At 42.9% G+C, this 24,522-nt stretch overlaps 1 protein-coding gene across 3 annotated transcripts in view; it reads left to right on the top strand.

The window, feature by feature from the left end:
* Nucleotides 1-24,522, top strand: part of LOC126162241 (acetylcholinesterase-like) — a 193,246-nt gene that overhangs the window by 136,248 nt on the left and 32,476 nt on the right. For all 3 annotated transcript variants that reach the window (XM_049918614.1, XM_049918616.1, XM_049918615.1), the window contains exons 5-7: nucleotides 7,056-7,241; nucleotides 13,772-13,974; nucleotides 18,669-18,834. In XM_049918614.1, coding sequence (XP_049774571.1) covers nucleotides 7,056-7,241; nucleotides 13,772-13,974; nucleotides 18,669-18,834 — 555 coding nt within the window. The remainder of the gene's footprint in view (nucleotides 1-7,055; nucleotides 7,242-13,771; nucleotides 13,975-18,668; nucleotides 18,835-24,522) is intronic.

The raw sequence follows: 24,522 nt of genomic DNA, 5'->3' as shown, positions 1-24,522 counted from the left end.
GTCGCGGTTTTTCTCCGTCGCAATTTCCAATCGACTATTACGTCGTCGAGCGACTTGCTTTTTCCATCTATACAATTCACGTTCAGAACGGACAAAGCGATACTTAGTTTGAACAGTACTGACACGTAGGCGTTTCTTACCACTTTCGTTCAAGCAATACGTCACCGCTTTTTCTTTGTCTGATAAGGTAATTGTAATTGCTGGTGTTACTTTCGGAGATAATTGATGATGGTACGTGGCCCTATCACACGAAGAGTCTTCATGAGTGCAACTTTCGTCGGTGTCTTCGCCGTCTGTAGAGTCACAATCTGCAATATCGGGTGTTCCAGTTGTTTCTAGCCACATGTTTGCGCCATTTACATGCTCGTCTAGAAGTTTAACAACCATGTCGCACAACACATAGTCTTCAAGCGTATTTTCTGTTGATTGCTTCATTTGGCGTCTGTGGTATATCTCCATGGCAAGCAGCAAAACATTTACAGGGTTCGCCATCACCTGTGAGGGGAGATTGAATGTTCACCGTAAAGTGGCTTGCGGAGTATAGATGAACATGTACAGAACATCTTTCATATCTCTAACCAGTTTCAGGACGGTATGTTTCGAAATACGTACCAAAAATTAAAAGGACGTGCATGCCACAGAAACGAATATTCGTTTCCCCTTTCCACCAAAACCATGCAGCGATATTCCTCTTTAGTGAACGCCGCGATAAGACGGCCGCACTTCCCGACCATGCGCACAACGCTCGCGACTCGCCATTTCCAGGGGTGGCCAGCCGTCACTGCAAGCGCCAAGTAGGAAACACAGCCATGTTCGTGATTCTTTTTTAGGGACTTCCAGTTCATGTCAGCAGCTACAATTTTGCAAACGGATCTTTTGCACAGTTAAATAACAGTGCTAAAAAAATCAATACATGTTTCGGCATGACAAGTCTGACCATTCCCTTGTAAGTTGTCATATGAGGGGCGATCAAAAACTTTCCGTTCGAGCGCGTTGTTGCAGCGTATATGTAAAATAGCGCGATTCACTGCGAGTATACTCGTATTAACTGCGAGTTTTAGGCAAGGGATTAGCGTGCGTTAAATGCGAAAAGGTGACCTATTACCAAATGCGTCCAAACAGGACCAACGTTCAGTTGTTCTTTACTGGGTGCCAAAGGACAAACACCGGTAGACGTCTATCGGAGAATGAAGGATGTGTATGGATAGCATATCTATCGAAATTCGGGAGGACGACGGTTCAATCCCGTGGCATTGAAGGGTCAACGATTCCTGTCGGACGGCCATGTTCAGCAGGCAGTCACGGACTTCTCCGCGCAGCAGGACACAGAGCTCTACCAAACGGGTATATCCAACCCTGTGCGTCGGTGGAATGATTGCCTCAATGCTCATGACGATTTTGCCTGATTGGTACACCGATTCTAGACAGTACGGCCTTCCAACGGAAACTTTTTGATCGCCCCTTACGTAATGGAATCACAGGTTTTTCTTTCTGTTCACAGTGTCTATAACATCTTATCATGTAATTGTATAAAATTTTACTATAAAATTTATAATTTAATCAGTTGATGAGATTTAAAAAAAACGAGAGGAATTTAAATCAAGATACTAAACACGATTTATTGATATCACTATGAACAAAAATATTTTAAAAATACACGTTCAGAATCATGTCAGTCCAAAAATCAGTATTTCACTTTTAAAAATAACATAATGTAACTATGGGTAAACACGTTTGTTAGCCAAATTGTAGATAAAAATGAATTGTATAAACCCAGCAAATTTTACATGTATTTAAGTCAAATACATTACATTACCAAAGAGTCAGTCTTAAAATGAAAGTTTTAAATAACGTTATCGCCTTATTGAATGCGCCTACACTATTACTGAAGATGCTTATAACATCTTCATAACTTAATTGTTTTAAAATATCCCTTTCATTACCGACCGAAACTAAAATTTTCCGTCTTCTAACATGGAGATTCAGAGTCTTCTTTTGATTAACTTCAATTCTGATGGTGACCTTTTTCCACTGCTGTTTGTGATCATAAGTGGCAGGTACATCTTAGAATGCCCTAGAAATGAAGGGAACACTTTTGAAACTTTATGGTTCCTGGTTTTAATGCAATGACCTATCGAAGAAATTGTTTTTCGCGAAATCTGACTCATTTCAAACTGGCAAAATTATGTTAACTGTTCTGTTCAGTCCTTGCGATTTTTTCGACTGAAGTGCCACGAGTTTGAACGGGTAACACTGGATATATTGCGCGACGTTTGCGTAGTGAATGGTTGACTTAATTCGTACCAGTACTCCAACGAAAAACTCAGGCGAATAAGTCCCCGCAAAACAATTACGTCTTTACTACAATAAGAGCGCCTGCACCATAGTATTCAGGAACTTCTTTTAAAAATATTAGTCTTACTGATCGTTTTGTGGTGCGGCCACGATGGTCTGCTGCTAAATGCAGTCATTATACCTACGCCGACATTTTGGAGTGGCTAATACTTTTACAATGCTGTGATGGTGACGTATCGTTGTTATCAAGACGTGATCTGGAGAAGCCCACGTAACAACATTCCACAACATTAATTTATACGTACACCGGTATCCTCATGTACTTTCTCCTTATATCTAAACAAACTTTGACTAGAAATTCGACGCCCCTGTTTGCATGTCCCCTTACACGCAAACTGGACGTGACGATTGCAGGCTCTGGGATTTAGAAGCACTCAGGTAGACTGCCATGCTGTAACCATAGTTTTGCCCGTCAGCAGTTCGTGGTTTTGTGGGTGACGTTGCTGACTCTCAAACACGGGGTTCCGGGTTCGATTGCCGCTACGGTCGGGGATTTCCTCCGCTCAGGGCTAGGTAAGTGGTTGCGCTCACTATCATTTCGTCATCATACACTCGCAAGCTGCCGAAATAAATAATTGCAAAAGGTGGCCGAACATCCCAGATCGGAGTCACCAAGCCAGTTTTATTTCGCAGCTTTGTCCTGGCTTATCATTATTCACATGTTTCGCGAAATTCTTCGGGTCCTGGCAGGTTAGTGCGCAAGGATGCGGTTGTCGGACGCCCTACTGCCAGTGCAGGTTCCCGTGACTTCCTTTTTTCCGATCTAGGTGGAAGAATATTGGGAATAGTGGACTAAGGAATTTCAGGCGGCGGCTTGAGGCGTAGCTTACGGGATACAGGTCTCGCTTCAGGCTTTCGAGCACAGTTAGTAACTGTCCGCGTACGTCCCTACTCGAAAAGTTTTGTTAAATAGCAATCATACGAATCGCTACTGCTACCTCTCATGTAGAGACAATATATTGCTGAACCTTAAGATTCGAAGGTCGATTTTAACACTGAATGAGGAATTAAATAAGATCATATGATTATTGTGGGGTCGTCGGAAGTGCGGCGAAAAAAATCAGGCTAGATGTAATTAAAATCAGAACATGTGTGTTATTGTAGAGGAACAGAGCACGAGGAACTTTAGGCGTAGGCTTTGTTGTACACAATTAAAATGAAAACAAAACTGAAGGAGTCTGAAACAATGAAAACTTAATTAAAAAATAAACATAAGATATTTTGGGAAAATGATCCAAGTATATATACCAACATCAACATGCTCATATTCTGACGAGATGGCGAAATACACATAGAAAGAGTTAATGAAACTCATAAACGCTATTGCTTTGTGGTAATGCAGGATTTCGGTGCGGTAGTAGGACAAAAACTAAAAAAAGAAAAAAAATTATTCTTGAGTTGGTGACTTTGGGAATGATACCGTAAATGACAGTGGCCACACTTTTACACAATTATTAAGTATTAAATGCTAAAGACATTATCATTAATAAAAATGATAAACTTAATTCTAACAAACACAAAATATAAAGTTCGGAGGAGAAGCATCTGATCCATTTACGATTAAAATAGTATTATGACAGGCAGATGGCATATCGCCATTACTTTTCAACTTAGCTCTGGAGTACGTGATGATGGAATGGTAAAAGGAAAACCCCCAAATACGTGAGAATTGGACCCAAGAAATATCAAATGAACTTAAATTGATTGGGATTCGCAGGTGACTTAGCCTTATTAGCTAGTAACATTCAGGAACCCATAAATCAAACAACAAGCCTACAAAATGTAGCACAAAATGCAGCACTCCAGATACCATTCGAAAAGACTAAAATGATGGTAGCAGATCCACTAATAATCAACCACATAACAGTAAATAACAGGAAAGTAAAAACACTGAAACACTTTAATTACATAGGAGAAATTATAAAACACAACTTGGACGAGAAACCTGCATGACAAGAAAGAACTAACGAAACGGTAAAAGCTCAAAAATTAACATGGTCTGCGTTCGATAAAGAAGACTATCGGTTAAAACTAAATTAAAAGATGGCAAGGCGGTCTTTCAACCAGAGCTGACATACGGAAGTGAAGCTCTTTACAAAGTCATCCAGAAAAACAGAATCGAGAAGCTCTTAAAATTAGAAAGAAGAATAAATAGGAAATATCAAAAAGATGCAAAAAAATGGTTCAAATGGCTCTGAGCACTATGGGACTTAACTGCTACGGTCATCAGTCCCTAGAACTTAGAACTACTTAAACCTAACTAACCTAAGGACAGCACACAACACCCAGCCATCACGAGGCAGAGAAAATCCCTGACCCCGCCGGGAATCGAACCCGGGAACCCGGGCGTGGGAAAAAGATGCACTCTGGTGGATAGTGCCAAATGAAGTGGTGGACAGCGAACTGAAGTCCATTACAAATACCATACTGAAAAAAGGACTTATTTTTTGGTCACAGTATGAGGACACTAGAAACTAGATAACCAAGAAAAAATATAGAGAAACTTCCGAACATGAAGCAACAAATAGGATGGATAAAGAAAATCAGGGAGGATAAGAAAGAAGTAGAATTAACCTTGAATTATTTCCAAAACTAAATAGAAAATTAAAAAAATAAAGAACATAAAACATAAGATTTAAATCAAAAGTAGACAAAAGACAAACAATGAAAAGTTTGTTGGTTTGTTGGATTGTTTTAGGGCGCAAAAACAATTAAGGTCATAAGTACTTATGTCATAACCTCAGATCATGAAGCAGTAAAAGACCTTAAAACCGACTATACGTGCCCTCCCGCCGGAGGCTCGAGTCCTCCCTCGGGCATGGGTGTGTGTGTTGTTCTTAGCATAAGTTAGTTTAAGTAGTGTGTAAGTCTAGGGACCGATTACCTCAGCAGTTTGGTCCCTAAGGAATTCACACACATTTGAACATTTGACTATACGTGAAGCCCAGTCGACGGAAGGAAAGCGAGATATCAACAAGGACTTCTTCGTAGAGAAAAGTCCACAAAATACGCTGTAGAGACAGCAGAGCTCCCGAAACAAAGATTAAATGTCCTTCGCCATATTGCCACGACGTATAAAAAGTAAAAACGCGACCGACAGCCCGCGCGTCGTTCGCTAAAATAGCCGATAACTCAGACGGCAAATGTTCATCAGAACGTAAGTGGTTAAAAACAGGGCATTCGGTCAGGAAATGACGAATCGTCAAAGGTTGACGACAATGGGCACAAAGTGGCGGGGTATTACCACTCAACAAATGGTGATGGCTAAAACGGTAGTGCTCAATACGCACCTAGCTAAAATGATTCGCGGTGAGAGGGCCGAGAAGTTTGATTCCCTGGAGCTTGTTCCCGTGAAGAGAAGACTAGTGGTGATTCCAAAGTGACACTACCTACCAACAGACAGCAACATGGAGAGTATCGGAGGGATGGAAGAGCTAGCGGACCGAGGTAGGAGGACTGCAGCCGTGGCAGCAGCGCCAGCAGCCTCATTTCCCATCAGACCGACGTGACCAGAAAGCCGTCTGAACATCACAGTGGCTCCGTCAACAGCGAGCGAGTGGAAGGTCTTGGACCGTTGCACTAAGGGATGGACTGTGTACAGTACACAGAGGCTCTGAAGAGCACTGAGAGAATTGGAGCATATGACACAATTAAAAAGCCTATGTCGCCGGATGTACTAGGTAACCTGACAGACGGTGAAAAGCCTATGAATATTGAGCAGTGCTCTGAAAGCCGATATCGAAAATGATCGATGCCAATGATGAAGGCATACCCGACACCACGGTCAGTCTTAGAGCCATCGGTGGACACGATCCACGAAGATACTGTCGAGAAGATCGAATCGGAGTAGTTTCCTTAGGAAGCGAATGAAGTCCAAGGTGAACACGGGCCGCCGCACGAGGAACGACAAGAAAGATCAGAAGGACTGGAAAGATACTGGACAGTTCAGAAAGAAAACATGTTGAAGAAGATGACCAGAAAACGGCTGACTGAAGTGGTCCATTGAGGCCGTAAAAGCAGAAAAATAAGAATGCCAAACACGTTTATTTATTACACTTTAAATATTTTCAAGAAGTAGTTTCGACTAATTTTTCGCTTCCGTATGTACTCATATGTCTATACACGACTCTTCTCCTTGCAAAATCTTAATGCGGCAAAGAGAAGTGGCAACGGTGAACAAGTCAATTAATACGCGAAACAGGTGCTCCAGCAGTTTCGCTCCAAGTGAAATACGAAACTTTATATGGATGTCCATGTGAAAGGTTCCTTCGCTTCACGCGTTTATTCTTCTGTATGTCAACACCCTAACTGTTGTGAAATTCGGGTTATGTGAAAAAAATTTAGTTGTCTGTTGACTTTTGGTCGATTGTGGCAGTCCATTAGCGGCGTGGGAATAGACGCCTTGAGATCCGCACCCACACACTTTCCTAACCAGCGATTCAGCGTGTGATCCACTGAATGTGTTCTATAAGATGCTGCACAATATCAATAAAATTGCTCCTAGCGTGGAAACTACGCATTCGTTCTTCACTCTCCCATAAATCTTTTCTATACTGTCCTGTCATCCCTTATAATCAATCAGCTGTCATCTATCCTCACCTGACCAAAAATTATTTTACATTCTTCATAACGTATATATCGTAGAACGCTATATCAGTATCCTGTTCGTTTCTGAATCGGTTGTACTGGCGGTGCTACAGGTTTCCTGAGCCTCGAGAACGAGCTAGCGCCGGGCAATCTCGGACTGAAAGACCAGCACCTAGCCCTGCGCTGGGTGCGTCGCAACATCCGTGCCTTCGGAGGAGATCCAGATGACGTCACGCTCTTTGGAGAGAGTGCTGGAGCTGCTTCCGTGCATTACCACCTACTGTCAGGAATGTCAAAAGGTGAGTACAATTCCACTCCTTTCTCGCAGACGGATCTAAAAACTGCGTGTCCAGGGAGTAAATGGATGAGGGTAGATGAAATGCAAAGGGAGATGAAAGGCCTAAGTGATTTCAAAAGGTGCAGCGTACAACGTGGCATGTGCTCGGATTGACAGTGTACAACAATGGTCTGGTCACACAAAATTCACTTGTGCTAAGGTTGCCCATAAAGTACTGCATTTTTTTCTTCAACATTTCCTTATTAAGAATGATGAGAATTACACACACGAAAGAATTGTGTTTTACGGACGCACCCTATTTTTCCACGTAATCTCCATCCCGTTCTATGGCCATCCTCCACCGCGAAACAAGAGCGTGTATGTCCTGTCGGCTCCAATCCTTGTCCTGGTGGCGGAGCCTGTGCTTCTCTGTGTGAGTCACCTCCAAATCGTCCTCAAAATGTCTTCCGCGAATGGCATCCTTTAATGGCCCAAACAAGTGGAAGTCCGAGGGGACTAGGTCAGGTGACAGCCGTGGAAACCCTCACATTTTGACATAGTTCGCTTCTGGGTCAATTCTTAGTGAGCAGATCACGTCCATGAAGTGCGACAGTGTAAGGTCTGAAAAATATCAAACTACTGCTGCTTCTTTTAATCGCAAACTTTTCCCCAGGTATGTATTTCTTCGGATGAAGGAAAATCGAGTTAAACGGTGTCAAATCTGGTAAACTCGGAAGATGTTTCAACAATCCATGCATTAGATCCCTGGTTTCTCAATACCCATATACTTTTGTGGACAAACGTATTTTATCTTTCAATGGGAGAAGACTTTTCTTCTTTGCTTTTATATCCGTGCCACTTCTCGACCAATTTTCATCCAGTTGACCAAAAAGATTTGCTTACTATTCACCAGTTACTTTTTCACTCTCTGAAAGGTACTTGTGAGGTAACCCTTTTGCATTCCATAAAAAGGTTATTATCTTTCCATCTAGACGAAATAGAAATCACTGTTTAGGCATTTGCTTTTGGTCGGCTTACAACCAATTCGGCAGCCATCTTACACAAAATTTTCAGAAAGTTAGAGCTTCATATAAAATGTGTCGTGAAATTTCTACAGATTTGCCTATGAAGTCATTTTTATTGTACAACATTAATCGGCGATCGAACAATAGTACATTGCTCACTTTCTGAATGTTTTTAATCGAGGCTGTTGTTTAGGATGTCCTTCACTTGGCTCTTCCTCTATACGAGGTGCATTCAAGTTTAAGGCCTCCGATTTTTTTTCTAATTAACTACTCACCCGAAATCGATGAAACTGGCGTTACTTCTCGACGTAATCGCCCTGCAGACGTACACATTTTTCACAACGCTGACGCCATGATTCCATGGCAGCGGCGAAGGCATCTTTAGGAGTCTGTTTTGACCACTGGAAAATCGCTGAGGCAATAGCAGCACGGCTGGTGAATGTGCGGCCACGGAGAGTGTCTTTCATTGTTGGAAAAAGCCAAAAGTCACTAGGAGCCAGGTCAGGTGAGTAGGGAGCATGAGGAATCACTTCAAAGTTGTTATCACGAAGAAACTGTTGCGTAACGTTAGCTCGATGTGTGGGTGCGTTGTCTCGGTGAAACAGCACACGCGCAGCCCTTCCCGGACGTTTTTGTTGCAGTGCAGGAAGGAATTTGTTCTTCAAAACATTTTCGTAGGATGCACCTGTTACCGTAGTGCCCTTTGGAACGCAATGGGTAAGGATTACGCCCTCGCTGTCCCAGAACATGGACACCATCATTTTTCAGCACTGGCGGTTACCCAAAATTTTTTTGGTGGCGGTGAATCTGTGTGCTTCCATTGGGCTGACTGGCGCTTTGTTTCTGGATTGAAAAATGGCATCCACGTCTCACCCATTGTCTCAACCGACGAAAAGAAAGTCCCATTATGCTGTCGTTGCGCGTCAACATTGCTTGGCAACATGCCACACGGGCAGCCATGTTGTCGTGCGTCAGCATTCGTGGCACCCACCTGGATGACACTTTTCGCATTTTCAGGTCGTCATGCAGGATTGTGTGCACAGAACCCACAGAAATGCCAACTCTGGAGGCGATCTGTTCAACAGTCATTCGGCGATCCCCCAAAGCAATTCTCTCCACTTTCCCGATCATGTCGTCAGACCGGCTTGTGCGAGCCCGAGGTTGTTTCGGTTTGTTGTCACACGATGTTCTGCCTTCATTAAACTGTCGCACCCACGAACGCACTTTCGACACATCCATAACTCCATCACCACATGTCTCCTTCAACTGTCGATGAATTTCAATTGGTTTCACACCACGCAAATTCAGAAAACGAATGATTGCACGCTGTTCAAGTAAGGAAAACGTCGCCATTTTAAGTATTTAAAACAGTTCTCATTCTCGCCGCTGGCGGTAAAATTCCATCTGCCGTACGGTGCTGCCATCTCTGGGACGTATTGACAATGGACGCGGCCTCATTTTAAAACAATGCGCATGTTTCTATCTCTTTCCAGTCCGGAGAAAAAAATCAGAGGCCTTAGAACTTGAATGCACCTCGTAGAAGTACGGTCACGTTCACATTGAAGTATCAATTTCTTTAATGTTCAAAAATGAAAGAATGCACTTCTCCAAAACTATTACGTACAGTTCAAAAAGTTCCCTTGGTGATAAACTGTCCACAAAGAATTATGGGAGCCTGTTATTTGAGATGAACACACACAATACAGCTGACTGAAAAGGTATAAACAAGTGTGTGTGTGTGTGTAGTGTTTTTCAACCAATAGATACTAGAATGTAATAAAGTAAATTGTAATAGTAAAATGTTGAGTGACATGTTACGTGGAAACCTCTGTCTTGCCACTATTACTGGCACAGTTTCGATTCAGTCCATTCGCACAGGACAACATAAACAAATAGGCATAATGAATTTTTGTTACAAATCGTAACAGAGTATAGCTGTTATACTTCTTAGTGTAGGAAACATCTTTAGCGAAAACAATATTAAGCTTTGGTTTCTATATGCAAATATTACATGATAACGTCGCACCAGACAACTGAGCTATGCCGACTATGCCTCACTTGTGAGCACGAAATTAAGTACAAAAATACCAACATTGCTTTGCAGCGTCGAGTTTCTATAACACTGTAATAAAAAAAACTAATACTGTACAATACACTGTAATAAAAAAAACCGATCCAAGTGGAATATTTAGTGATTTAACGAGCAGAGACTTAAATTGAAGTAAAGTATGGGATCTGTCGCTCAAATTGATTAGTTCCCATGGGGACTCATATCGTACACAAATTACGTCTTGGAGACAGACTCCCAACTGAACGCCACCAAGAAACAGTCCTCCTCCTGACAGACTTAGTTTGGGCTTCAAAATTAAAAAAAAAAAAACCTGGTTGGAAAGTGTGTGTTCCTCAGGCATGTACAAACATTTTGTCAAGTTGAAATAGCTAAAACACCCTCTCCATTTCTAAGGGTTAAGTCTGCATATCTAACTCTATGGTACTGACAATTCGGGTCCTTGTCACACACTTTTAGAGGTACTAAACAACTACAGAAGGATGCTAATACCCTTACGAGGAAGATTCAAAGCCGGTAAGGCAGAGGACTTCATACAGTTTCTAGAACACCTTGATCCGTGCCGAAATATTCACAGGGACGTGGATCCCATATAATTTGGGAATCAACAAAGAACGTGCACGAAAGTTATAAAACAAATAAGACTCTGCTCCCTAAAATCATGTCATCGTAAGATAGAAACATAACTAACTTTGAAAACAAACGCCCCAAACTCGACACTTTCAGGATATTTAATTTCTGATTTAACCCTCCCATAGTTCCTCAAGACAACATAACCAACCACTCTCTACCCACATAGGGCGTATTGGATTGCGGATAGTACCTTCTACCTAACCTTGAAATACTTTGTGGCTTTATAACTCAACCGTGGTACATTGGTTACTACACAGACAGCGAGCAACACAACTCTGCGACCGCTGCACTGGCAGAAAGTGCTAGAAAACCAGAACAAACATTGTGAAGAATGACAACATTAACTTGAATACAAACTTGAAAATATGGAGCTTACCAGTTTCGTTGGGAAAGTTAGAAAGACAATTAAAGTTCTCATTGTAAAACTTCATAACTGCCCTTTGCGCAGCCCTATTTCTTCGCTAACTTTGATTACATACGGAACCATTGTGCACAGTGACTATATATTATTATGAGGAAGGACGGGAACACAGAAATCAGTCACAAACCCATTATTTTTTTATCATTCTTGTATGTCCAAATTTCAGCTTTAAATAGCCATCTTCAAAGCTTAAAAAATACAAGGAAATTATAGAAACAGAATTGATTTGTATAAAACAATAAATAATATACCACGTTATCTAATAGAAATGATCCACTTTAGTTAACATACCATCTCAGTGACTTATAATGCACCAAACTTCCAGCAGTACATGTTACCATACGATTTTATTGGTGTACTGGAAGAGGGAAACTGAGCTTGTTGTTTGCAACATGTGCAGCAGCCTCAGTTTGCTTCCTGTAATGTAAATAACGCCTTCTGTATTCCAAAAAACTAGCTAACCCAGTTCCTTTCGGATATAGTAATTTAAAACCCATTTTTTATTAAGTAAAATCAGCAAGTGTAGTTGCATATCACATTTAAAATACATCAAGAAACTTCGATCGACGACGTGTTTATTCATACGTTAGTGTTGAAGCGATACACAGAACTTTTACATCACATTCGAATAAAAATTATTTTCCTTTAAGATTGTCTTGATAAACTGTAGTTACATACCAAATGGAGTTCGTAAAAAAGCTAAAGTGTAGTGTAGTCGCTATATCATAGTGGCTTAAGTGAGCCACTAAATAATTAATATAAACGAAATATAAAACTTCATACAAAGCGTGTTTTTAAGTACCGTTAACGTCATAGTAAGATACTGAAAATCAGTATGACTTAGTCTACTTTAATCAGGCAGAATTAATAAAAATATACTAACCCCTCTATTGACGTAAATACAAGGTGCTTACTTATGTTGTAGCTCCAATTGTGGTGTGCTGCTTGCAAAGAACGATATAACGCATTGCCTTATACTTAGTCACTAACAATAATAGTTCAACGATGTTTCACTTGTTTGATGGTAAAACAGATACAGCAATGAATACTACCAGCAAAATGGAAGAGAAACAGGTCCACTAACAGTAATAAGTTATGTCCTCACACACAACCATGCGTAGTGTTATATTTAAGTAAGGCCAACATTTCATTATTAGTCCTCGTCCTCCGCCGGCTCCTTCCCCCCTCCCCCCCCCACTTAGTTTTTCCTCTCCTTCCCCCCCCCCCTTCCCCCCACTACGCTTTTCCTCTCCTTTCCCCTTTTCTTACCCATCATCTGTCCAGGTTCCCACCATCCGTTCTCGGCTGTGGTGTGTCATACTTGTGCCAACTTTGTAGTGCAGTGTTTTAAGTGAGTCTTCAGTGTTGTGCGTCTTTTCCAAAGTGTTGCGAACAGAAACCAGACTGTCGCCGTGTTTTTTAATTGTCTGTCTATCATTTTACCTGTCTGCTTCCTGTGTACTTTATTAGCATCGCCAAAGCTTTGTTTTATGTTTTAAGTTCCACAATTTTCCGCCATTTTACCATTTAAGTCACCGATTTTATCTCCTGCTTTTATTATTTATTATCTTCATTAAAAAAAAAATCTGTAGGCTGAAGAGCGGCGTACTAAGCTGCTGCCAACCTGTCCCCTTCGGGAGGAATCGAATCTCAATAAAGGAAATTCAATATTAGTTCGCTGCTGGGTCGTGACTTCTCCTGCCCTGAAGCTGGAGACCGTCGATGAGCTCCCAAAATTGGCTGCCCTTCACCAGGATGTGCTCACTGAGTGGGTGAATCCGAGGCCACCTCAGGTGACAGTAAACCTCCATCTCTTCCAGGAGATCCATGAATCTGCCCTTCTCAGGTTTGTTTTTCTCTTTTGGGTTGCACAAAAATCAATTAGTGATCTTTTACATAAGATTTGTCGGATCGCTTCACCACTGACATATGAAGAAACACATTGTAAATGGACGTTTCTTGATGTATATTAAAGATGGTATTTGCTGATTTTACTTCATAAAAAATAAGTTCAAAACTGCTACGTCGGAAAGCTGCTTTACTTGTTATAAACAACAACCTCAGTTTCCTTCTACCTGTACAGTAACAAGCTCCTATGGTGACATGTACTGAAGGGAGTTTGTTCGAGTAGAACTCACTCAAATGATATGATGGCTAAAATGGATCATTTCTATTGTTTACTTATCGTTTTATGTAGATCAATTCTGATTCTGTAATGTCCCTGCATTTTAGGACTAAAAATGGCTATTTGCACCTGAAATCCGGATATGCAAGAATAATAAAAAAGAGTGGGATTGCTACTGACTGCTGTGTTCCTGCCATTCCTTGTAAACTCTGTGTCTTGAGAGCCGTCGGCCCTAGCCTGGCCAGCACGGCGGCACTGACCGTCCGCCTTCCTTCGCCAGGGCTGTTCTCGCGCGCCATCGCCCAGAGCGGCTCGGCGCTCAGCCCCTGGGCCTTCTGCGCCTCGCCCCGCCAGAGGGCGCTGTCCCTTGCAGCGTCTCTGGGGCTGCCCGGCGGCTCCAGCGACCGTCAGCTGCTAGAGTTCCTCTCACAGCTGCCGGCCGAGCGACTCCTCAGCGACACCAAGGCCGCTCTTTCCGACCGAGTGAGTTCATGTATTTACTCATGTATTTTCTCCACAGTGATAGTACTCTCATTTGTTTTGTTAACTATCTTCGCAGCCTTTTATAGAACTGTCCAGCCTAATACATAATCTGTTTTGTTTGAAGAAATAGCTGTAGTATGTGAGTTTGAGATGCAGTGTTTCAAATGTGGCGATAGTGGGACAAACTCTGTTGTCAGCAGCTGATTAGGGAAAGGGAAACACATACAACCAAGGTTCCAGCAGTGAAAAAATAAAAATGGAAAGCTATTAAATGTTTGCGCTTTCCTTGGAATACAGTAACAGTTACAGAATTTACCATTTTCCATTTGCAGTACATTTTAGTATCACAAATTCACTAGATTAAGTTTTAAAAGTACCGTACAAGAAACTCTGCTGAAATCCGACCTGATACGTTAAACAAGGGTACTTTTAAAATCTACAAATGAAATTTCCTTTTTTTAAAAAAATTAGGTAAGTCACGCATATATGATTTAAATTTACGATTTTCATGCTGACCAACGACTTTAATTGAAATCTTTTGATTAAAATCAACCTTTCAGAACCTTCAAAAGAAATTTAGGATCACAATATTTAAAACACAATAGATAAAAAAATTAAACCAAATAGTATCCAACCGTAGTAGCTGCCTCTCACTGAAATTACCTGAATTTTTATTTGGGAGCTGAACTGATCGAAATGTACTACTTTCAGTTATCCACAACAACAAGGAATCGCCGGCCGTTGTGGCCAAGCGGTTCTAGGCGCTTCAGTCTGGAACCGCGCTGCTGCTACGGTCGCAGGTTCGAATCCTGCCTCGGGCATGGATGTGTGTGATATCCTTAGGTTAGTTAGGTTTAAGTAGTTCGAAGTCTAGGGGACTGATGACCGCAGATGTTGAGTCCCATAGTAGTTCGAGTCATTTGAACCATTTTGAACAAGGAATCGGGTCCATGGACATGCCCCTTACACAGACAACAATATCATTCTCTTGTGTGTATTGCATATTAAACCACGGACCTAGAAACGACGGAGAGGCTTCGTCTCTCCCTGGGCCTCAGTGGCTCAAAACTCCACAACAGGACACAGAAGTCCACGCCTTCCCGCTCGGGAAGCAGCGCGTTAGATCGTGTGGGTAGCCAGGTGGGCAGATCATTCTGTTACTTAAGTGCAGAATGTTCCGTGATAGACGAGTACTTCAGGAACAATTCAAATGATTGGCTTACACACAAGCACAACAGAGCTTTCATAATAAATGCCGACTAACTGCTCGCCATAGCGAGGACAGAGCCAAAAAGCTCATGACATCTTTTTTTTTTAATTGATAATTCTGGTCTAACAAGACAGCATCCACCACAGTTCTATCTGCCCTTCATACATCCATTAAATGCCAAGCGTGCTTAACATATGGAACGTACCATGAAAATACGGAGTCTCGTTGAGTTCACCTATAACAGAGTCTGTCTGGAGCGAGCCACACCCGTTCCACGACGCTAAAGGAACTCATCATGCTCGACGGAGGCTGCCAAGGCTCCGCTCACTGGCAAACATGCTTAGTACTCAAGCCATTACGCGTGCTTCCACCCAGAAGAACTTGCACTCCGTAGCCATAGTCACTTCTGAAATGTAGGATATTCATGTAATCAACTGCCCAACCACTGGAGTTGAGTGCATCCTCTGACCGCCAAATTGGCCAGCGGTATCTCCTTTCATCACGAAGAATTATCACTCTGCCTCATCCAGACACTTCCGAAGCAAGCGACACATACACCACTACTCATCAGGCGCGGTAGAGCGTACCATGCGACAGCGCAGAATCAGCTAACTTTCTCTTCACTCCACGCACCTACCCGCTCTAGCCACATGACCCATTACACGCCTCTGCTTCACCTATACTACTGCACGATGGTGCCAACCTTTGGCACACAGATAAACACATAGTGAAATATCATTTCCTGTCCGCGTCTGTGTGCTCGAACTGTGGGTACTGTGTAAGCCAGAGTTGCTTTTCGGTGGTCAGGAAAACAACGAGGCTTCCTCCAGCCGAGAGATAATCCTCCAGAACGGTTTGGGAAGGAGGCCTATGCTGTCGGCTCAAGGGAGAGGGAGACACCTGGATCGCAGGTGTCTCCCAGCACCTGTTGGAGGTAAAGTTATGAAAAGACCTGGCAAGAAGGGGCGTTTTACGGTGGAGTGTTATCAGCGCGATCGCGAATTCTCCAATCAAATTACCTGCAGGCAGTTATTGGTTCTGATTTTTTGAATTTCTTTATTCATGACAATGTTAATGATACTGGTTCTGATTGGTCGAAAGGCCTGAACGTTGAAACAGTTTTCATGCAACGGTTTGGAGCTCGTGAAAACGATGGGAAGATGGTCGAAAACACTCGCGGGTCTGATGTGGCAAAACCTTGTAGGACGTTGGTAAGATCCCTCCCATGGCCAGCAAGGTCCTCTGATCTCTCTCCGGTAGAACATGGGTGGGACCAGCTCAGACATCAAATGAGTCTCAGTGCCAATATCCTGGATATCAAGGACCAGTTACAACAGTTATGAACCAGATTACCTATGATAAGGGGACTCCTACTGCCAAGCTCTTTGTAAAATTGACCCACGAACTTTCATTTTGTTTCCTCGTCCCATACTGGATGCTTCAATATTTTTTCAGGCATTGCAGTTCATTGTATTAGTAGAAGTAGTGGTAATTAGCAGAAGAAACTAGTCATTCTAATGGGCACTATTATATTAACTGTAGTAGTGTTTGCAGTTTCAGTAGTTCCATATGTCTAGATATTAAATGTATACTGGAGTAATATATGTGAGAAACGACTACAGACTGTGGATGTGCTAAAGATAACGGATCATGATGTAATAAATAAATTAACTTTAACACGGTTACCTATACATTATATACCTTTAATGACGAACCGTACGATATTGCACCGCGCCTTTCTCAATGTTTTCGCCATTGGCAGCCTGTTTTGGACGTCCTTCACATGGATGATTCCAAGCAGAAGTAGAGCTATGTTAGAATTTAGCCACCTATTTCGTAGATGTAGAAAATACACAGACTTCTCATAAACATTAACTTTTTATTAATATATGTTGCCTATAAACGGCGCACAACAAAGAATTTTGTAACAGATTAGTATTCTACGTTGTCCATTTGAATAAAACACACGCACAGTATGACATTGTTAAAAAGTATAGCTGAAACTATTCTGCCGCTGATGATGTCACTTCTCACATGTTTTTGACCAACACGCAACAACATAAAAACCTATTTGTGTAAACGCCAGATTTGTGTCTGTCCTAGAATTTTAAACCTTGGTGTTGATAAGTTTGACAAATTTCCATGAAATAATGGAACAGTTCTTTTGTGCCATTGTGATTGGTAAGCTTGATTATTCCAAAGATTGTATAAAGAATTTCAATAATGCACAACGTACTGTTCATTGTTGACCGCCGTCTGAATTTGTTAGTATGATGACTGCAATTGAAAATGGAATTTAGTGCTGTTATTGCACATTTTCATTTGAAGGGTTGGACTGCCGCACAAATCTAGTTCACGCGGACTCTGTACCACCGTTGCAGACCATTTACTGTTGGATAAATGGAACTAAACTCAGTCGGACAAGTATCGAAGCCGAAGGGCGCTCTGGCCGTCCAGTTGAGGTCACCACAAAAGAAAAATCGACAAAATCTATGATATGGTAATTATAGCCTTGCTGGCCGAATAAAAATTCACGAAATTTCTGAGGCTGTAGGCATCTCAACTCAGCAAGTGCGTAATATCCTGCACAGATAATTGGCTATGAAGAAGTTGTGTGCGAGATGGGTGCCGCGATTGCTCACAGTCTGCTAAAAGCACTACAACGTCTAGCGACGTTTAATCGCAATCCGCATGACTTTTTGCGCCGATTTGTGACTGATGATGAAAAATGGATCCATAATTATACATCACAATCAAAACTGCAGTCAAAACAGTTGAGAAAGGCTGCTGAAAGTGCACCGAATAAGGCAAAGATCATTTGTCACCTGGTAAGGTGATAGCCACTGTTTTTTGGGATTCTCATAGATTACTTGGAAAAGGTTGAACCACAACTGAACGCTATTATTCTTCATTGCTGGATCGTTTGAAACTTGAGTTAGCTGAAAAAAGACCAAGGGTGGCATGAAAAAAAAAAGATGCTCTTTCACTAGGATAATGCATCTTCCCAAACATCAGCGAAGACAATGGTGAAAGTGCATAAATTGGGCTCTGAATTCGTTCCTCATCCACCCTATTCATCATACGTACCCCAAAGTGACTTCTTCCTGTTCCCTAACTTGAAACTTTGGCTTGCTGGGAAGAAATTTTCATCAAATGAGGAAGTTATGGTTGTAGTCAACGAGTATTTTGCATAGTTTGACAGAAGGTATTTTTCTGGTGGAATGAAAAAGCTGGAGGACCACTGGAGCAAGTGTATATTTCTCAAAGGAGATTATGTCGAGAAGCAAGGTGAGTTGTTTTCGAAGCAAACATTTTTTCTTGCTTTTTCACCAGACTTATCAAACCATGTCGTGTCACTCGTTGCATTTCAACTCTCTCATTTTACCACCAACATCAGTGTCCATCTCTGAGTGAAGATGTCAGAATCAAGTGCATGTTGTTAGAATGAAGAGTGGAAAACCACATGAGACGTGTGACTCCGCAGGACAGGAGGCGGCTGTTCAACTTCGTGTTCGTGCCGAGCGTGGAACCGGCCGTGGCCGGCGCCTTCCTCACGCAGGAGCCGGCGGCGCTGATGGCGCAGGGCCTCTCCCACAGCCTGCCCTACCTCACCGGCGTCCTCTCCGCCGAGTGCAACTTCTTCACATCCAGTGAGTACCTCTGCTGCCCCCGCTTTCTGCGCCCATACAAGGCTGAACGTATTCTACAGCTATAAATCGCAAGCGCAAGATCAGTCCGCTGAATATACACTACTGGCCATTAAAATTGCTACACCAAGAAGAAATGCAGATGATAAACGGGTATTCATTGCACAAATATATTATACTAGGACTGACATGTGATTACATTTTAACGCAATTTGGTTGCATAGATCCTGAGAAATCAGTACCCAGAACAACCACCTCTGACCGTAAAAACGGCCTTGTACGCCTGGGCATTGAGTCAAACAGAGCTTGTATGGCGTTTACAGGTACAGCTGCCCATGCAGCTTCAACACGATACCACAGTTCATCAAGAGTAGTGACTGGCGTATTGAGACGAGCCAGTTGCTCGGCCACCATTGACCAGGCGTTTTCAGCTGATGAGAGGTCTGGAGAATGTGCTAGTCAGGGCAGCAGTCGAACATTTTCTGCATCCAGAAAGGCTGTTCAGAGTGCCGTCAATGCGAACAAGAGGTGACCGAGACTTGTAACCAATGGTACCCCATACTATCACGCCGGGTGATACGCCAGTATGGCTGTGACAAATACACGCTTCCAATGTGCGTTCTCCGCGATGTCGCCAAACACGGATGCGACCAACATGATGCTGTAAACAGACCTGGATTCATCCGAAAAACTGACGTTTTGCCATTCGTGTACCCAGGTTCGTCGTTGAGTACACCATGGCAGGCGCTCTTGTCTGTCATGCAGCGTCAAGGGTAACCGCAGCCATGGTCTCCGAGCTGACAGTCCATGCTGTTGCAAACGTCGTCGAACTGTTCTTGCAGATGGTTGTTGTCTCGCAAACGACACCATGTGTTGACCCAGAGATCGAGACGTGGCTGCACGATCCGTTACAGCCATGCGGATAAGATGCCTGTCATCTCGCCTGCTAGTGATACGAGGCCGTTGGGATCCAGCACGGCGTTCCGTATTACCCTCCTGAACCCAGCGATTCCATATTCTGCTAACAGTCATTGGATCTCGACCAACGCGAGCAGCAATGTCGCGATACCATAAACCGCAATCGCGATGGGCTACAATCCGATCTTTACCAAAGTCGGAAACGTGATGGTTCGCATTTCTCCTCCTTACACGAGGCATCACAATAACGTTTTACCAGGCAACGCCGGTCAACTGCTGTTGTGTATGAGAAATCGGTTGGAAACGTTCCCCATGTCAGCACGTTGTAGGTGTCGCCACCAGCGCCAACCTTGTGTGAATGCTCTGAAAAGCTAATCATTTGCATATCACAGCATCTTCTTCCTGCCGGTTAAATTTCGCGTCTGTAGCACATCATCTTCTTGGTGTAGCAATTTTAATGGCCATTAGTGTAGGTAAGGTGTCCAGTATGACCCTATCACTCTACAAAGGAGTGTAGCGTCTTGTGAAACTTCATATTCTTGGCAGATTAAAAGTGTGTGGCAGATACACGACTTACGACTCGCCCTCACACTCTCAGTTATGCCGGTACCTCTCTCTCACCTTCCAGTCTCATAAAACCTCTATCACAGACCAACACACATATTCGAGGCATTCATTGTTGTGAAATTTTTTAAATTGGCTATGGGGATGTGCCCGTACAATCATCTCAACAGCGGAAGATACGACAGTATGCTTCGACAATTCAGAATATTCCTTAAGGCCACGCTGTATCCTGGTACGGAGTTAATTGCTTATACTTCTCATGCGACGTCATGGACGTGATTTTCGTGTCAATTATGATGGTATGCAGATGAGGACGACATAGCACGCAGTCCCCTTGTGGAGAAAATCTCCGACCCGGTTGCGAATAGAACCCAAGCCCCTTCAGATAACAGCCTGCCGCGCTGACACCGCAGCTACCGAGGCGGACTGGTGCGAAAGTTTTTATCGTCTGACAGTTGGAGAGACTGGCGCCATAAGTGCAGAGCAAGCCAGACCCAAGGTTATTGTTTTTTCTTAATTATTTTTCTTCTTAAATCACGAAATTTTTATGATACACTGTCCATCCAGGTTAATGTGTGTTCACTTTTGTGAAAGGTTCGCATTTCGCCGTGGTTAAAGTATACCGCGCATGGCAAAATGGCGCTGCCCAAAACCGGAGCTCAGGTAACTCTGGCGGACCGCGGGTCGTAGATCAAAGGGGTGAACGACGTCTGTGGAGCTGTGTACGGCGAACAGACTTGCAACTGTTGAGTAACTGACCGCCCAGTGAATCAAGAGACTACCAGTAGTGTATTCTGAACGGCCTTTCAGCGAACGTTGCTTCGTGTGGGCATCGACAACAGACGCCTGGTTCGTGCACCCATGCTGACTGCTGATCATCGGCAACGAAGGCTAGATTTGCTCGCCACTACCGCAACTGGACGTCCACTGAGTAGCAAAAACTGTTCAAATGTGTGTGAAATCTTATGGGACTTAACTGCTAAGGTCGCCAGTCCCTAAGCTTACACAGTACTTAACCTAAATTATCCTAAGGACAAACACACACACACCCATGCCCGAGGGAGAACACGAACCTTCGCCGGGCACTGAGTAGCGAGTGGCGATAGATGGCCTTTTCAGATGACTCATGTTCTATGTTCCATCGGACAAATGGAAAAAGTCCTGCAAAAATAGTCGTAAGGGTCCAGGTCGGAGGAGGAAGCGTTATGATCTGGGGAATCTTTTCGTGGCCTTCCCTAAGTGATCTATTTTGTTCTGGAAGGTACAATGGATTAACACAAGTATACGTCTATCCTTGGGGACCATGACCACTAGTAAATGAAGTTTGTTTTTCCTCAGCACGATGGCATCTGCCAGCAGGACAATGTGGCATGTCACACAGCTCACAGTACGCGTGCGTCGTTCGAAGAGCACCAGGATGAATTTACCGTACACCCACGGCCACCGAACTCTCCAGACTGAAACCCAGTCGAGAATCTGGGGGACCACTTCGACCGGGCTGTTTGCGCCATGGATGCTCAGCCGAGAAACCTAGCGCAGCTCACTCCGGCAATGGAACCGGCATCGCTCCATCTCTCCATCGGTACATTCCAGAACCTTACTCTTCCTGCTCGCCTCGAGAGGCCCCCGTTGAAAAAGTTGGTTGTTTAGAATGATCACATTAATGAGACCGGGCAGCGTACTTTTGCGTCCCGAACGGTAGTAAACTATGAGAATATAAACACAGTATTTCACACATGAGAAGCATATATTTCTGCAGCTATCTGTTCGTATTATGATAGGCACTTTCCTCGACACGTAACAGTTTTGGACAGAGCCTAATGATGCACATTCTTACACTTCACCTCCTCTATCCACAACATGAATATTTTTGTAAATGTTATTACATTCTATTCAAAAGACGACTGCATTGAAGATTCTGCCGTTCGTGGCGCACATGTGGTAATAAATGTGGAATTAGTTTCTTCTGTGATGGGGAAACAGTTTTATTGCCTTTGACATTTTATCATCATCTCTATGTGGTTTTCTCTTCAGCTGAAATTGACGTGGCTTATTTGGTGTGTTAAATAATGTAGGTACTGCATTTCATACACTTTTTCTACGTTCCACAATTATCTGTTTGGCTGGAAGTAAAGCGAACAAGACATTACGTTTTTGTGTAGATATACGGCGTCATGTATTCTGTAGCTTATTAGCCACTTTCTGTTCATAAAAGAAAACTAAATTCTTCGCTAAATGTCCGTAGACTACCTGGTTACAAGATAATCGAAAATACATTATTCTGTAATATGCTGTACTGAGTTATCATTTAGTTATTTCTGCTATTTTAATCAATACGTACGGTCCCTTTCATAAAATCTGTTTGGCTGGAAGTAAAGCGAACAAGACATTACGTTTTTGTGTAGATATACGGCGTCATGTATTCTGTAGCTTATTAGCCACTTTCTGTTCATAAAAGAAAACTAAATTCTTCGCTAAATGTCCGTAGACTACCTGGTTACAAGATAATCGAAAATACATTATTCTGTAATATGCTGTACTGAGTTATCATTTAGTTATTTCTGCTATTTTAATCAATACGTACGGTCCCTTTCATAAAAACTATGTCACAAATCAGTATAATCGGTCCCATTCTCACTCGCCCGATATTTTATTGAAAAGGGTAGCTTACCTCCACTTGAAGCGCCACTGCCGTAGCAGGAGAGTCGTGACAATATGAGCTACAAAGATGTCTCCACTGCACGCCTTGCTCTGCTGTGTTCCTCCATACGACGATAGAACTTCGGACGGGTTTCGCGCGTCAGTTTCGAGCACCTAACTCGCCCAATCACGTAACGCGATTTTGTTTACATTTCTATGGCAACGCTGTGACGCCGCACTTATAAGCAATAATGTCTTCCAGGCAGTATCGACAGCAGCCTTGCGCTCTAAATATGCCAACAGCACTGCCATCATACATATCGTATGTATTCGTTACTGAGTAGTGAACATTCCAGAAGACTCGAAGTATCGTTTCGTTTCTGCCTCAAAGGTTTCGTTTCTCGCCAGTCTTCTTCCACGCACGTTTCGTACTGAATATGTAGATTTCGCAGTCTTTAAAGCATCTCATTCTCAGCGGAGTAACGGATACATTTTGTAGTAGTAATAGTAGTAGTAGTAGTAGTAGTAGTAGTAATGGCTTTATTGGTAATTTCCAAGAATGATTGCCTATCGACGTTGGTGGGCTCCAAACGATACGTATCGAACGTGCGATAGTAAATCGATTATGGAAGTCTCGTGGCGCGCGTTATGATCAATTATTTGTGATCGCCATTTTTTTCAGTTTTGCGTTGTTTCTTCAGTTCGTGTACAATACATTCCCGCCGTAATTGTTTGTGATTCCAATTGGGAAATCGACTCGGTTTCTCTTGATAGCGAGTGTAATGTCTGTTGCTTCTCACGATTCTTCTGCGGAATGCCTCACATGGAAAACTCTAATTCCATGCCTATCCAGCATAGAAAAATGTTTGACTTTTTGCCGGAAATATGGACTTCTGCCGGACGAGGAAAAGAGGGACTGTGTTGACTGTGGTGCCGCGAAGTCTGTGAAACTTCGTAAGAGGAGTGTGGACACTGAAATGCCGTTGCAATTTCATTGCCGACTTTGTGAAAAGCAAAGCAGCATCAGGGGAAACACGTGGTTCCAGTCCTCCAAATTATCGATTCAGACGAGCGTAATTCTTGTGTCGTGCTGGATTCGAGATTACACGTTGCAAGCCACAGCAGCAGAAACTGAGTTATGGGCAAATACAGTGTGTGACTACTTCGAGTTTTGCCAATAAGTGTGCTACGTGATAGTGACAAATAACAGTGTGCCAATTGGTGGACCGAATAAACCAGTAGAAGTAGACGAATCTCATATTGCTAGACGAAAGAATCAAAGAGGACGAAGTAGATCATATTTAGGTTTTCGGTGGGATAGAAAGGGAATCCCGCAAGTGTTTCGTTGTGAGGGTATTGTCCCGAGACAAGGTGGCTTTAGTGTGTCTCATATAACATTCATACTGCCTGGAACAAAAGTCATCACAGACGGGTTTTAGTCATACTGAACTCTCAGAGCTGAAGGGTTCGACAACAAATTCGTTAACCACTCTGTGGAGTTCGTTTCTTCAGATAACGCCAGTGTCCACACTCAGAATATAGAACGGCTGTGAAAGTCTGTCAAGTCTA

Source organism: Schistocerca cancellata, chromosome 2 (assembly GCF_023864275.1).
Source record: "Schistocerca cancellata isolate TAMUIC-IGC-003103 chromosome 2, iqSchCanc2.1, whole genome shotgun sequence".
NCBI lineage: Eukaryota > Metazoa > Arthropoda > Insecta > Orthoptera > Acrididae > Schistocerca > Schistocerca cancellata.
This window is presented reverse-complemented; position numbering and strand designations above follow the sequence as displayed.